The 15,242-nt window shown below is 40.7% G+C and overlaps 1 protein-coding gene across 3 annotated transcripts in view; it reads left to right on the top strand.

Moving 5' to 3' along the window:
- Positions 1 to 15,242, top strand: part of pard3ba (par-3 family cell polarity regulator beta a) — a 176,778-nt gene that overhangs the window by 87,481 nt on the left and 74,055 nt on the right. For all 3 annotated transcript variants that reach the window (XM_038280701.1, XM_038280628.1, XM_038280779.1), the window contains 2 exons: positions 355 to 455; positions 4,520 to 4,564. In XM_038280701.1, the coding sequence (XP_038136629.1) occupies positions 355 to 455; positions 4,520 to 4,564 (146 nt within the window). The remainder of the gene's footprint in view (positions 1 to 354; positions 456 to 4,519; positions 4,565 to 15,242) is intronic.

The following is a 15,242-nucleotide window of genomic DNA, read 5'->3' as shown; positions in this document are numbered from 1 at the left end:
GCAGTGAGAAATGTGAGCTTCAATGACTGAAACTGTAGCTCACCACAGATGTATGCCTGAAAGTGAGCATGCGCAGAAAAAGATGGGACGTGCAAGTAGGGCGGCCTTACATAAACATATCACTAGAATGATTGACAATTAGGAGGACCCCTTATTTAGATTATCCTCCACTATACCTTTAAAGTAAATATGCATAAACACACTGGGTCAACTTCTGTTGTTTAGAACGGTCACATGGTTAAGTATTTAAAGGCATTATTTGAAATATCAGAAAAGAACTCCGGGATATTTAATTTGTCACCTTTCTTTTGTGATTAAATCCTAAACAAATCTCTATCCTTGATTGTTTTTTAGTGAGGTGCCCGGCAAGCCTACAGCTTTCTACCCGAACAGCAACCTGATCAAGGAAAAGGACAACGTGCCTCGTAACAGAACCTCCAAGAGCATGGACCTCGGTGAGCTCCCACTCCGTCCCCGCCGGTTGACACCTATACTAACCACACTGTGGCCTCGTCTATCACCAACCAGTGTGAAATAGTGGTTTAATCTCTGAGCTGGACTCCAAACGGCCACAGCGGAGATCACATGCTTCTTATCAGCTCCATTCTTTGTTGTGATATGTGCTCCACTGCTATTATTCCCAGCCTGGGGGGAATTGACCTCCTGAACTTATAAGCCCAGGGGCTTTCCAGCAAACTGCTGTGTGTGTGTTTGGATATGTTGCCAGTGATGAACAGAACGAGGTTTCTATCTCACAGCTTGTGGAAGTGGAGACCGAAGCTGCTGATTTCCCTGTATTAACCCTAGCTGACCCTTCCTTTTCTTCTGTCGTCGTTTTTCCCTCCATCTTTGTCTCTTTTTGCTTCTTTGTTTCAGTTTGTTGCTTTATGTGTTTATCCCTAATCTTTTTCATTTTTCTTTCCTCCCTCCACTCCCTTCATCTTCATCTCCTCTTTCCTTTCAGCACTTTGTTTTTCCAGCAGATGACTTCATTGCGCTCGCTCTCTTCTATCTATTTCTTTCTTCTCTGCCTCGGTCTGATTTCCAATCCCGGTTCATTAGGTTCAGTGGATTGGCTTTCTTCCTGCAGCACACCCCTCTGCCACCCAAGCTGGCTTTCATTATGGACAAGGGTGGGCTACACACACACACACACACGCTCTGCTTTATTCCACTGAGGACCCACTCCAATACCCACTACTATCTGCCACCCCACTACCGCTTCCATCTCCATTCCTTCTTCCTCCATTTCAATCTTTTTTTTTTTTCTGCCTCTCTGTTATCAGTTTGCTTCTATTCATCTTTTTCTTTTCTAAAACACTCTGAGATGAAAAAAGGTGGTTAGCTAGGCTTTGTGTGTGTCTGTGTAAAGACTGCAGGGAGCTCCGGGCGCACAGAAGACCTCAGACGGCTCTGACCCTGCCCGGATGGGTTTTATTTAAGGAGACAAATGCGTTTTTCTCCTCAGATAATGTTCCCATATGTCAATCCTTACGGTCACATGTATCTGCGCTTGAGCCACACCGGAGAGCAGGTTCACTTTTTATTAAACACCACTTGACACAAGGAGGTGAGCAGCTTTTATTGACCCTGGATACCTTAGCAAAGAAGGCTGTTGACTCAGAGGCTTTTGCTCACACACTGAAATCCTCTGCCACGAATGGGAGGGTTGTGTCTGCGTGCTAAACTCTCTGAAAACATCCAATAAAGCGTACTACTTTTTTCAATATGAAGATTATGTTTATATATATATATATATATAGATATATATATATATATATATCTATATATATATATATATATATATATATATATATAGATATACACTATATTGCCAAAAGTATTTGCTCACCTGCCTTGACTCACATATGAGCTTAAGTGACATCCCGTTCCTAATCCATAGGGTTCAATATGACGTCGGTCCACCCTTTGCAGCTAGAACAGCTTCAACTCTTCTGGGAAGGCTGTCCACAAGGTTTAGGAGTGTGTTTATGGGAATTTTTGACCATTCTTCCAGAAGCGCATTTGTGAGGTCGCACACTGATGTTGGACGAGAAGGCCTGGCTCTCAGTCTCCGCTCTAATTCATCCCAAAGGTGTTCTATCGGGTTGAGGTCAGGACTCTGTGCAGGCCAGTCAAGTTCATCCACACCAGACTCTGTCATCCATGTCTTTATGGACCTTGCTTTGTGCACTGGTGCACAGTCATGTTGGAAGAGGAAGGGGCCAGCTCCAAACTGTTCCCACAAAGTTGGGAGCATGGAATTGTCCAAAATGTCTTGGTATGCTGAAGCATTCAGAGTTCCTTTCACTGGAACTAAGGGGCCAAGCCCAGCTCCTGAAAAACAACCTCACACCATAATCCCCCCTCCACCAAACTTTACACTTGGCACAATGCAGTCAGACAAGTACCGTTCTCCTGGCAACCGCCAAACCCAGACCCGTCCATCAGATTGCCAGATGGAGAAGCGCGATTCGTCACTCCAGAGAACGCGTCTCCACTGCTCTAGAGTCCAGTGGCGGCGTGCTTTACACCACCGCATCCGACGCTTTGCATTGCACTTGGTGATGTATGGCTTGGATGCAGCTGCTCGACCACGGAAACCCATTCCATGAAGCTCTCTGCGCACTGTTCTTGAGCTAATCTGAAGGCCACATGAAGTTTGGAGGTCTGTAGTGATTGACTCTGCAGAAAGTTGGCGACCTCTTCGCACTATGCGCGTCAGCATCCGCTGACCCCGCTCCGTCAGTTTACGTGGCCTACCTCTTCGTGGCTGAGTTGCTGTCGTTCCCAAACACTTCCATTTTCTTATAATACAGCTGACAGTTGACTGTGGAATATTTAGGAGCGAGGATATTTCACGACTGGATTTGTTGCACAGGTGGCATCCTATCACAGTTCCACGCTGGAATTCACTGAGCTCCTGAGAGCGACCCATTCTTTCACAAATGTTTGTAAAAACAGTCTGCATGCCTAGGTGCTTGAATTTATACACCTGTGGCCATGGAAGTGATTGGAACACCTGATTCCAATAATTTGGATGGGTGAGCAAATACTTTTGGCAATATAGTGTATATATATAGATATATATATATATATATAGATATATATAGATATCTTTTTTTTTTTTTTGTTTTACGGAAACCGAATGGAGAGCTAGTTCTTTTTTTCCTCCCTAATGCTTTTATTAGTCCAAAGCTTTGGGAAAGTGGCTTGTATGGATTGTTATTAAGATGTTTAAAGTGCAGGGAAAGAGCAGACCTTTTAGAAACTGTGGAGTCTCCGAATCCTGATCGACTTCACAAGCAGTGACTCATGGTTATATCAGAGAGGTTTTTGAAGGAAATCTGTTAAAGTAAAACAACAAACTCCTTTAATTTTCCTGAAGTTTGAGCAATATTTGGAAATATTTGTGTTTAACTCCTGTTTACTATATACTTCTCCTCCTTTTCCACGATCATGATGTGCTTAATATTGATTTTGTAGATGAGGGAAGCAATGGCAGCAAAGGTCTAAATGGCCTAAAATGGGGTTTGATGCCCGCAAAATAGAAAAGTTTGTTATATAAAAATAAAGTCCAACTCTTCCAAAAAAAAAAGACAGCTTGTACCTAAAAAAACTGTGGTGGATCCTAAAGTTCAACCTCAGTCCATGTCTTGTGAATCTCCCCCTAACTCTTCTGTGCACAATCCTCTCAAGGCAGATTTTTTCTTCTTTTTTTCTGTCCTCTTTAAATTCAGGGACACCAGTTTTCTCAAGTTTGACCATTCTGTTGAATATGAAGTAGCTACTGGAGGTTAAAGGAGGGATTTTACTTTTTAGCCTTCCTGCTTGCATCCAAGCTGGCTGCTGGCAATGCAGACTTTTTTTTGCCAGGGTCATACAGCTTGGAATGCTTTTCTACCCTCAAACTATTTGCTTATATTTAATCAGACACACAGGACATGCATTTCTTCTTGCTATGGATGTTTAAATATCGTCTGCGTAGTTTTTTGTTTTGGTTTTGCACCCCTCTCTTCACACCTCCATGTTTCTAATATCGCTCCCTTCCTTCATCCCCACCCCCACGTATCTCCGCTGGGAAAATTGCCTTCATAAAAAATGAAAAGGATTATTTAAGAGAAACAGCAGCCTAATGAAAACCTATTATCGTGTCCCACGGCGAGGCGCCCTTGGTGGCTGCCGCCGGCCCACCTCAGCCCTCTTACAGGTGGGGGCCCACGCCCGTTTCTCTGGGTCCCTTTTATTATTTCACTCCTCTTTATCTGTTCTCGTTTTCTCCTGTAAACCCAATCTTTTCTCACATTTAGCTTCTTTTTCATTTCCTCTCTCAGCGTGTGCCGCCGCCCGTCCTCCACCACGTTATGCAGGGATTCATTTCCAGCATATGCCTGTTCCATTATGAGGCAGTATAAAGCATTTGTGAAGCAGCACAAAGCCCAGGAATGGTCCGAATGCTGCTTTGTGTCGCAGAATATGTTCCTCGTGTAATAAAGGTGTTTTTTTTTGTGTGTCCTAGTGGCGGACGAGAGCAACGTTGGATTGCTGGCGGGGCAGAGAAATGGTGAGTGCCTCCTAAACAAACCTACCTTCCTCATTCCCAATGTTTCCTTTTATTCTTCCCCTTTCTTGTTGCTCTTCCCCTCCCTTCGCCGCCCAGCTGACACAGTTGAGTTGTGAAGCACTTAGTGTGCGAGCTCTTGCTGCTTTATAGCCATCCAGGTCAGGAAGCCCACAGCGTTCAATCCTCGCCCAGCTGACAGCAGCCGTATTACATCACAATTGCTTCGGCTGCTGTTATTTGTTCACACTTCGCTTCTGCCTCATTTTTATTTGAGTAATGTCTGCTTTAAGGTAAACCAGCACAAAAACGTTAGCGCTTTTCTTCTTTGAGGGAAGAGTGCTGGATCAAAGTGCAGCTGATGTATTATTCTCTAATAGTGCCTTCAAATGCGACTGCAGGAGCACATTCTCTCAGTTCACGAACAGAAAGATGACGGCGTGCCACCCGCAGCAGGCTGCCGAAATGACGTGTTCTCCTCAGAAATGGAATAAAAGTAGCAGAGAGCAGGGAAGAAAGGCAGTGGGGATGTTTTAGATGTCTTCTTTTGGTTTGAAAGGGGGCTTGGGAAAAAAGAGGAGTCACGTTTTTAAGATGGGCCCTTTGTTTGATCCATGGATGTTAGACTTAAAGTTATAGTTGAGGATGTAATGCAAATTTTTTAAAAGACCCGCCCTTTCCACTTGAAAAAGAAAATAAAAATACACATGCACAACCCTGTACCCACTCCAGAGATGGAACGCCTATTAAACAGGTGCGAGAGCGTGCAAAAGCCCATTTCTCCTCGTGCACGCTCTGTTTAAAAGTTGCTGTTTGCATCTCCCATACAAGCTTACTTTCCAAAAGAAGATTTGCAATTTTTCCACTATGTCTGACTCATGACCGGTAAGTGAAAATGGGGACGAAGCGTAGCACAGCCTTACGTAAACATATCACCAGAATGATTGACAATTAGGAGGAACACTTATTTTTAAGATCCACCTGGAAAAAGTACATCCCCCACTATACCTTTAAGATAAATTATATAAAAATTTGGTTTTGAAGCAACACTCACAAGTACAACTCCATAAATTAGAATATCATCCACAAAGTGATTAATTTCACTAATTTGTTTTAGAAAAGTGAAATGCTTAGATTATTTAGATTAACAAACAAAGATGCAATTAAATCATTTACTTCTCATAAATTTTGTCCGCCAAATGGAGAAAAAAATGACTACTCAAAATTAATTTAATATTAATTTCTATTGCAGAACGGTTTTCTTTGTACTTTGCAGCATATGCATTCAGTATTTGGTTGCTCCATTGGCATGATTTCACTGCATTAGTGCAGATTAGGATGGAGGTATTTCACCTGTGGTATTTACCATAGGTTTTTTTTTTAGCCTTTTTTATTTATTTTTTTTTTTGTCTTCCTGGCAAATGCGTTGTCTGTCTGCTTTTTTTTCTCTCCACACTTTTTCTTTTCACTAGTAGAATTACATGAGGGGTGCACGATAATTATAGGGACAATAACTTGTTGAAAAATGATGGGTTTTCTTGGCTCATTAGCCACTTGGAGCCATGCTTCACCGTGCTGAGGCGACGCTACATTTTCTCAGTATGATGCTATCACAAAATGCATTCATACACTGATTGACGGCAACATTAACATTTTTGTGAGAAATGCACTTTTTCAATTAAATATTTACATACTCAAATGTCTAAAGTTGATATGAATAAATTGAATTTAACTTTTCTATCTTATATATTTCAGATGTTAATGTTTCTTCATATAAAAAGTATTCAAACAACAAGTTCTTTTGGTCGTATTTAGAGCATAATTATCATAATCTTACACTCTTGCTTACAAGACTTTTTCTTATCATTAGATATCTTATAGGTAACCGATGGCCTTTAGAAGGAGGAAGTTATCGGTTATTGATATTGGTCTTAAAAAAATCCTTTAAAACAAATATTTTTGGCCTTCTCCCCTTATGGAGGCTATCGACGATCATCATAGTCACTACTGGTTGTTAAGGTGACATGATTTTTGTATAATATTTCAAATTAAAAATCAGATTTTCTAATAATTCCCTATAAGTGGTAATTATCCATAAAACAATCAAAAATAGATGCAATAAAGTGAAAGTTTTTGGAAATTGCATTAGATTCACCTGTACTTCCTGGGGCTGTTGAAATCGACCAATCAGAGCTGCTTTAGTGAATGAGTGGTGTTTGAATGGAAGATGATACATCAAAGGATGTGGAAAAGAAATCATGCATGAATGGAAAGATGAGGTATAGTTGGAGGATTGATCATTTAGTGTCGTGATTCTCTGGACCAATCACTAAAGGTCCCTGTAAGAATGTTTTTTTACTCATTTGGTCATTATGATCTTAACTTCTCTGTTCAGCCACCAAACTTCTATAGATCTTGTTTTTAGGTAAGTAAAGGGCTGTGACCAGTCTCTCTGCTTCTGAAGCGCACACCTCCACTGATCTCCACCCACCTGCAGCAGCTGAGAAAGCTTGCTGCTGGTTGAAAACAAATGGCCTCCGATTCTCCATACTCAGCATTCACACAAGTGGCTCCAGCTCCTGCTTCTCTCCACTCTCACCATCCTCTCTTTATGATTAGCCTCATGTATCTGATGGTCCATGATAAAAGAAAGCGCTCCATTTCTCCCTTTCTTCTGGCATTTTTCTCTTTTCCTCCTCTCCAGTCGACATCTTGCCTAATGTGTATTGACGGGCTCTTGCATGGTTTTCATTTTTGCTGATGCAGTGTATTCGCCCGGTTTCCTACTCTGCGCCGCGCCCCACCCGACGCACTGCCCGCCTTCCTAAATGACCTCAGTGTTTCTTTATGGGCTTTGACATATTTCATTAGGCGGATGGTCTTAAGAGGCCCGCCTGGCTTCTTTAATCTGGCTAAAACCTTTTTCCCCCTCTCAGGCTGAACCTGCTCCGAGGTGCGTTTGCTTTGCTCCTCTAGCTCCCTCTCCTCCTCCTCCTCATTTCATCGTTCTCTCCGGCACTTTCTTCTGCTGTCCCACCCTCTTTCCTCTTCTGTCTTCATGCTCTTCTCTCCATCGTCAATATAGCTTTGAATTTATTTTCTTTTTCTCTGCTTTCATGTTTTTTTTAAACACTTGTTTTGTTTGTTTTTTTGTTTTGCCACTTCCTCCCACTGGTTTCTCTCCTGGTGCCAGCTGTTAGCATCCTCTCTGTATCCCATAACGCCATTCCTCTTTCTCCCATTTTATCCTCCTCTCTGTTCTACATCCAATTCTCTTTATTCTCGCTTTGGTTCCATGTCTCTCAGCGGACCGATCCTTTTTTTAGGATCTCTCCCCTCCCTCCTCCCTGCTCTGTTGCAGCTGTATCTGTTCCAGTCTTATGTGATTATGGTGAACATGCTCCAGTCTCTGTGTTTCCTGCACCGAGGCATACCCAGCGCAGCATTTCCCCACGTTTTTAAGAATGTGTGTGTGTGTGCAGCAGACAGCCGGAGGAGTAATGAACAGCCATCCTTTCGTTTTACCCTCCGGTTCTCTTCCTGAGGATCTAACATCACATCAGGCAGCCGGCTGCCCTCTTACAACACACCTGGGAGCTCATCCAGATGAAACTCCCACCTACTCGCCCACTGATGCTCTCAATATGCACATAGACACAACAGCTTCATGCGTTCTTGCTGCTTTTTCTCTTCTTTGTCTTACTTTTTACTTAAACCCAATAAATCAACTTGGTGTATTGTTTCTTCTGCTTCCTGTACTTACATATTTAGTTAGCACAGATTATGTGATCATTAGTGACAATATTCTAGGGATGCACGATATTGGGATTTTGGCCGATATCCGATATGCCGATATTTTAAACCTCATGTAGCCGATAACCGATATCGATACCGATGTTAAAGCTGGACAAAAATAAGTAGTCATTGAAAATAGCAGTTTTGTTATCCATTTCTGACACTTTGAAAAATAATATACTCAAATATATTTTCATATGCTGATATCAGATAGATTTTTAAAAACGCGATATCGATCTATTTTACTTTCAAAATCTCGTGAAAGTTCATCTTTCTGTTACAAACTCTCGTGATATTTTGCAAATTCTTGTGAGATTTTGTTAGTAAAATAGATCAATACCGCATCAATATATCAGCATTTAAAAATATGGCAAAATTTCGTGAATTTTCGGGGGATTTCGTAGCATAACGATGACATATAGCAATATTTCATTAGTAAAAGAGATTGATATGGTGTTTTTAAATGGCAATATATCAGCATATGAAGATATTGTGATATTTTAATGTATCAATATTTTTTCCCTCGTCTTTAGAAGTTTTTAAGTCTGTAAAAAAATAAGTTTTTGAGGAAGAAGAACTAGTATTTCTTTTTTTTATTTTTATTTTTTTTTAGACTTTAGAAACTCAGAAGCTGATCAAATATCGGGTTAAATATCGGTGGGGTGGCCGATGTCCGATATTCCGATAGGGGGCCGATTATATCGTGCATCCCTACAATATTCCCCATTAAACTTCTCATGACAGTCTTCCTGTTTTTTTGTTTTTTTAAATGCTAAAGCACGCATTTGTTAGCATATCTATTTTTTTTTTTAAACTAGCTTGCTCTTCATCATTTTTAGCCAAATTGAAGTAGTTGAGTTTCTAAAAAGTTGCAGGTTGCAGATCCCTGCCCTAAATAACCTTATAGTTTCCACACTGTTTAGATTAAATTCACGTTTGTTCCTGTCAGTTTAAAGAAAACCCAAAAACATTGATCTTTAGTCAGCCTCATAACCGTTTACATCCTCTACTCCTCCTTTGCAGATCTACAAATGGCACGCTTGACCCCACGCTTTAACCATCCTGTAAGCTCAGCAAAGATGGGGCAGGAGTTATGGATGGCCTTTTTAAGTTCCCTCCAGTGATTACAGCTATTCATCAAGGTTAAAGCTAAATACATACAGCCTTACGTCCACATTCCCCCATACATCTAAACAGCTAAACACAATTACTGTCAGAGCGACGCCTACGTCCAGCTCCTTCTCCTGCCTCTGATGTAGCTGAGTGCGTTCAGATAGTGATGGGGATGCTTCGTGATTGAACCGGCCTTTAAGTGGAGGAGAGTTTTGATTGGCCATAACATGAATTAGATTTGCCTTTACTAGCTGTACAGTTGTATAAAGCAATTTGATTTGAAGTCCTGTGTTGGGTGATTAGATGAGATTTTCTGTGCCACAACATTTAAGGGATCTGGCAGGTGATATCTTGGATTTTTCTTTCTGTCACTCAAGAGTGATAAGAAAAGCTTTCATATATAATAGAATGATCAATTTAGGGGTTATGAATTCACATTTGGAAATAATCCCTTATAGTACCCCCTGTGTGACTCATGAAATTATTTAAAGGAACAAAAACAAGCTTCATTTCTAGTAAATGTGAAGAAAAAATAACATAATTCTTAGTTATTGAGCATGATGTTTGTATCAGTATCTGTTTTTTCTTTTCTTTTCAGTGACACTCCAGTCAGAGCATGTTTTACCATTTCCTGGACATCGGCGTTATGTTTTAATGGCTGAACCTCCGATTATATAGGGGGCTGAGAAGTGTGTTTGCTTTTGTCAGCATAACAGCTACATGTTGGGGCTCCTGGTTTCTGTTTAAGGAGCTACAGCCGCCATCGGTTTCTAGCTGCTGTAAAACACGTGTAGCAGACCTCCAGCATCCGCCACTAGTTTTATTGGAATGGTTCATGTTTTTTGTACCTTTACAGCCTTTCTGGATGGAACATGCTGCAGAGCTGCATGCTGTCCAGCCATTGTAATTGATCTGAGAGGTGTGTTACAGTGCGGCAGGTTGTTGAAACATAACTGTGTTTTCTGTGTGTATTTTTTGATCGGGCTGCAACTAACGATAATTTTGCAAATTGATTATTTTTTTGATTAATCAATTAATAATCGGATAGCCAATGGTTCTTTAAAGAGGAATTCTTACAAAATAAAACAAAACAATTTTTTTTATATATTAAATGGGTTTGTCTGTCAGCTAAAGGCATGTTTTAGAGTCTCTATGCTTCAGTTGCTGATTAATTGATTACTAAATTAGTCGATCATTTCAGTAATCGATTAATCTTATTAATTGTTTCAGCCCAAATGTTTTGTATTATGGTGCTTATAGTAAAGCTAATGTATTTTTTTCAGCCTAAAATATGATTTAAAGATGACATAGAAACCTCACTGCCTCACAGTGAAACAGAGCATATTTCCTGTTTTAAGGTTACATTTATTAAATGCTAGATTAGGTTGTTTAGGTAACGGATTAGCTTCTCATAATGCAAAATTCTCCATACTTAGTTTAGCAGATTCCCCCTTTTGAGCTGTATCGATTGCGTCATTGTCTCTTTGCCCAACCTATGTTATATTTTGAGAGATTACTTTAAAAAAAGCCACACAATGCTTTTTTCTTTGTGATTTCATCAACATGTGGAAGTGCACCAGTTGTTTCTGTCCCTGCACTTGGTATTTGTGATGTGATGCAATGATGGTCACCTTGGTCAGACTCTTTGTTCCTCAGCTGCACATTGCTTCTGGAATAACTGGCCTTTCAGCCTGTGTCAGTGGAAGGATGGTGTTACTGCAGATAAAATGAGAGGCTTGTAGGTGGTTATCATAAATATTTGTCCCTAAGTTGTACAGGATCAGAATTTTTAGTTTAATAGACTGCTCATTCTAACTAATTTTATGTCTTTGTTAATCAGAAATAAACCTGTGCGTCCCCTTTACATCAGTGTTTGCAGATATTCTATGAATCCTACCTGTTTCCCCTCAGTGGTTAGTTTCTTCACAGGAAGTTCTACCAGCATATATTGCTCTAAAAGAGTTTTTTTTTTCCCTTAACAAAGCGGCATGATGGTGTTGCATTAGTCCTTTCAGTCCCTCGCTGTGAAGAGAGACCCTGCGGCTACACTCTAGGCAAAGACTTCACTGCTGTCTGCTTAATGCAGACAAGACCGCCTCCAATCTCCAGAGTAGTCACAATACACATATTACTGTGATGCATACAGGTTGGCCATACAGGTGCTGGTCATAAAATTAGAATATCATGAAAAAGTAGATTGATTTCAGTAATTCCATTTAAAAAGTGAAACTTGTATATTATATTCATACATTACATACAAACTCATATATTTCAGATGTTTATTTTGTTTAATTTTGATGATTACAAATGACAACAAATGAAAATCTCAAATTCATCATATCAGAAAATTAGAATATTACTGAAGACCAATAAAAACAAAGGATTTATAGAAATGTTGGCCAACTGAAAAGTATGAACATGAAAAGTATGAGCATGTACAGCACTCAGTATTTAGTTGGGCCTCCTTTGGCCTGTATTACTGCAGCAATGCGGCGTGGCATGGAGTCGATCAGTCTGTGGCACTGCTCAGGTGTTATGATAGCCCAGGTTGCTCTAATAGTGGCTTTTAGCTCTTCTGAATTGTTGGGTCTGGTGTATTGCATCTTCTTCTTCACAATACCCCATAGATTTTCTATGGGGTTAAGGTCAGGAGAGTTTGCTGGCCAATTAAGAACAGGGATACCATGGTCCTTCAACCAGGTACTGGTAGCTTTGGCACTGTGTGCAGGTGCCAAGTCCTGTTGGAAAATGAAATCTGCATCTCCAAAAAGTTGGTCAGCTGCAGGAAGCATGAAGTGCTCTAAAACTTCCTGGTATGTGGCTGCGTTGACCCTGGACCTCAGAAAACACAATGGACCAACACCAGCAGATGACATGGCACCCCAAACCATCACTGACTGTGGAAACTTTACACTGGACTTCAAGCAACGTGGATGAAGTGCCTCTCTTCTTTTCCTCCAGACTCTGGGACCTTGATTTCCAAAGGAAATGCAAAATTTACTTTCATCAGAGAACATGACTTTGGACCACTCACCAGCAGTCCAGTCCTGTTTCTCTTTAGCCCAGGCAAGACGCTTCTGACGCTGTCTGTGGTTCAAGAGTGGCTTGACACAAGGAATGCGACAGCAGAAACCCATGTCTTTCATACGTCTGTGTGTGGTGGTTCTTGAAGCACTCACTCCAGCTGCAGTCCACTCTTTGTGAATCTCCCCCACATTTTTGAATTGGTTTTGTTTCACAATCCTCTCCAGGGTGCGGTTATCTCTCTTGCTTGTACACTTTTTTCGACCACATCTTTTCCTTCCCTTCGCCTCTCTATTAATGTGCTTGGACACTGAGCTCTGTGAACAGCCAGCCTCTTTAGCGATGACCTTTTGTGTCTTGCCCTCCTTGTGCAAGGTGTCGATGGTCGTCTTTTGGACAACTGTCAAGTCAGCAGTCTTCCCCATGATTGTGTAGCCTATAGAACTAGACTGAAAGACCATTTAAAGGCTTTTGCAGGTGGTTTGAGTTAATTAGCTGATTAGAGTGTGGCACCAGGGGCCATCAATTTTGAACCTTTTCACAATATTCTAATTTTCTGATATGATGAATTTGAGATTTTCATTTGTTGTCATTTGTAATCATCAAAATTAAACAAAATAAACATCTGAAATATATGAGTTTGTATGTAATGTATGAATATAATATACAAGTTTAACTTTTTAAATGGAATTACTGAAATCAATCTACTTTTTCATGATATTCTAATTTTATGACCAGCACCTGTATGTTCAGGTGGACGTCTGCATGTGTGCATTTATAAAGCAAATGTTGTATCTCTTTTTATTTTCCTCTGTTAAATTAAACAGCAGCTATTATCTCTCAGTAAAGCTATCTTTATTTTTGAATCTTTCTGCAAACTATAAAAATGAATCTGAAAAAGACGTTTAGCTAAAAGCATTAAATATCCGCTCACTGGCCACTTTATTTACGTTATTCAGTCGTTACTCCCCCCCCCCCCAACTCAATACATTAAGTACGGAAGAGGATTAGGGCCACTGGGAAAAAAAAGGAAAAGTTTACTGATTTTTAAATTTTATTTCAATTTAGTATAGGAAAAAAAATCAGAATTCTGACTTTTTTCCCAGAATTCTGACTTTTTTCCCAGAATTCTGACTTTATTCTCAGAATTAATCTCAGAATTCTGACTTTTTTCTCAGAATTCTGACTTTAATCTCAGAATTAATCTCAGAATTCTGACTTTTTTCTCAGAATTTTGTATCTTGTAGATGGGCACCATGAAGGAAGATATGTGGGTGCACTCAGCTTCACTGACAAAGATGTGAGCTTTTTGGGAGGGCCAGTGACACATTGGTGGAAAATGACGGAATTAGGCAACTTTTTACGTGCCTGAGGGGTCCCCTCATTAATGGAGGAGCAGAAGGTGATTAAAACAAGAGAGCTAGTCTCTAAAACAGACATGGCTATGGCTTGATGCTAACATGTTTGTTAAAATGTCAGAACTCAGATTTTTTTTTCCTATACTAAATTGAAATAAAATTTTAAAATCGGTAAACTTTTTTTTTTTTTTCAGTGGCCCTAATCCTCTTCCGTAATTAAGCCATCTAGATGTGATAAAGACTTGAGGTGGGACCTTGCAGTTGGTGCCACTTAGACTGAACTGAGTATTTTAGAGACAGTTGATCTATGATCGACAGCAGAAATATCCTGTGTGCAGTAGAAGTCACGCGGATTAAGGCGCCCCTTTGGTGTCAAAGGTCGGCGGAGAATGTGCTGACTGATAACCTAAACTATGCAGCAGCTCAAATGACCACTTGTTGCAGCCTTGGTATGGAGAACGAACAACACGCTCAACCTTGAAGCAGAGGTGACAATTTATACGGAGAACCCCAAACAGGTCATTAAAAGATTTAAAATATGTTGATGGATACAAAGAGTCTTTATATCAGTCAGAATAGGGAAAGATCGGGAAAGAAGGGCTCCATTCTGCCTTGCATTAACAGTTTAAGCTAGTGGTGGTAGTATAATGGTTTGGGGGTCCCATTGGTTGCTTGAACGTAACACTGATTACTGTAAGTCATCTACAGTCGCCAGAGGTTATTCTGTAGGGCACATATGGGATGTGGCAGACTTCCAACATGGATGTAGGGCCAACAGCAGGTCGAAGCGTTGCGTCAAAATAGACCAAAATCTCTGTTTTCAAACATGTTTCAGCTTGATCTTGGATGGAGAAGTGTTTAATCTGTGGAGGGCATCACTCAGGCTCTTTTTATTTATTTATTTTTTGGCTGTTCGGTTGTTTGTCAGATATGAGCACCAGCTTGATGTGGCTGTAATCAGGCCCACATGATGCAAACGGATCCCAGAGAGCATCTGCTGGCACGGCGGGCGGCGATATGTGATAAACGCCGATTTCACCCTCCATTGGATCGAGCTGGCGATGATAGCCACCCCTCTCTCCCCTCATCTCATCCGTCCTATTAAACCCTCATTATTCATTTACCTCCAGCCGCCTGACATGCATGGAATGAGCACGCCGCCGCCACACCAATACGCTCCAGCAGAAGTGAATTGCTCTCATATTTCTCCTATTTCTTCTAAGGCGGTCAAGGACACAAACCTCTATCTCATTGAAGCAGTACTGTGAACGTTTTTCCCCCCACTTGGATGAAAATTCAGACTTTTTTTTTAGTAATAAATACACATGTGCCCACGTGCTCAGACCCACACAGTTTCCCCGTATAGTGCCGCAGTGCACTGGCAAGGAGCT

Source organism: Cyprinodon tularosa, unplaced genomic scaffold (assembly GCF_016077235.1).
Source record: "Cyprinodon tularosa strain WSP-4 unplaced genomic scaffold, ASM1607723v1 ctg1, whole genome shotgun sequence".
Taxonomy (NCBI): domain Eukaryota; kingdom Metazoa; phylum Chordata; class Actinopteri; order Cyprinodontiformes; family Cyprinodontidae; genus Cyprinodon; species Cyprinodon tularosa.
The sequence above is the reverse complement of the archived record's forward strand: the minus strand, read 5'-3'. Positions and strand labels throughout refer to the sequence as shown.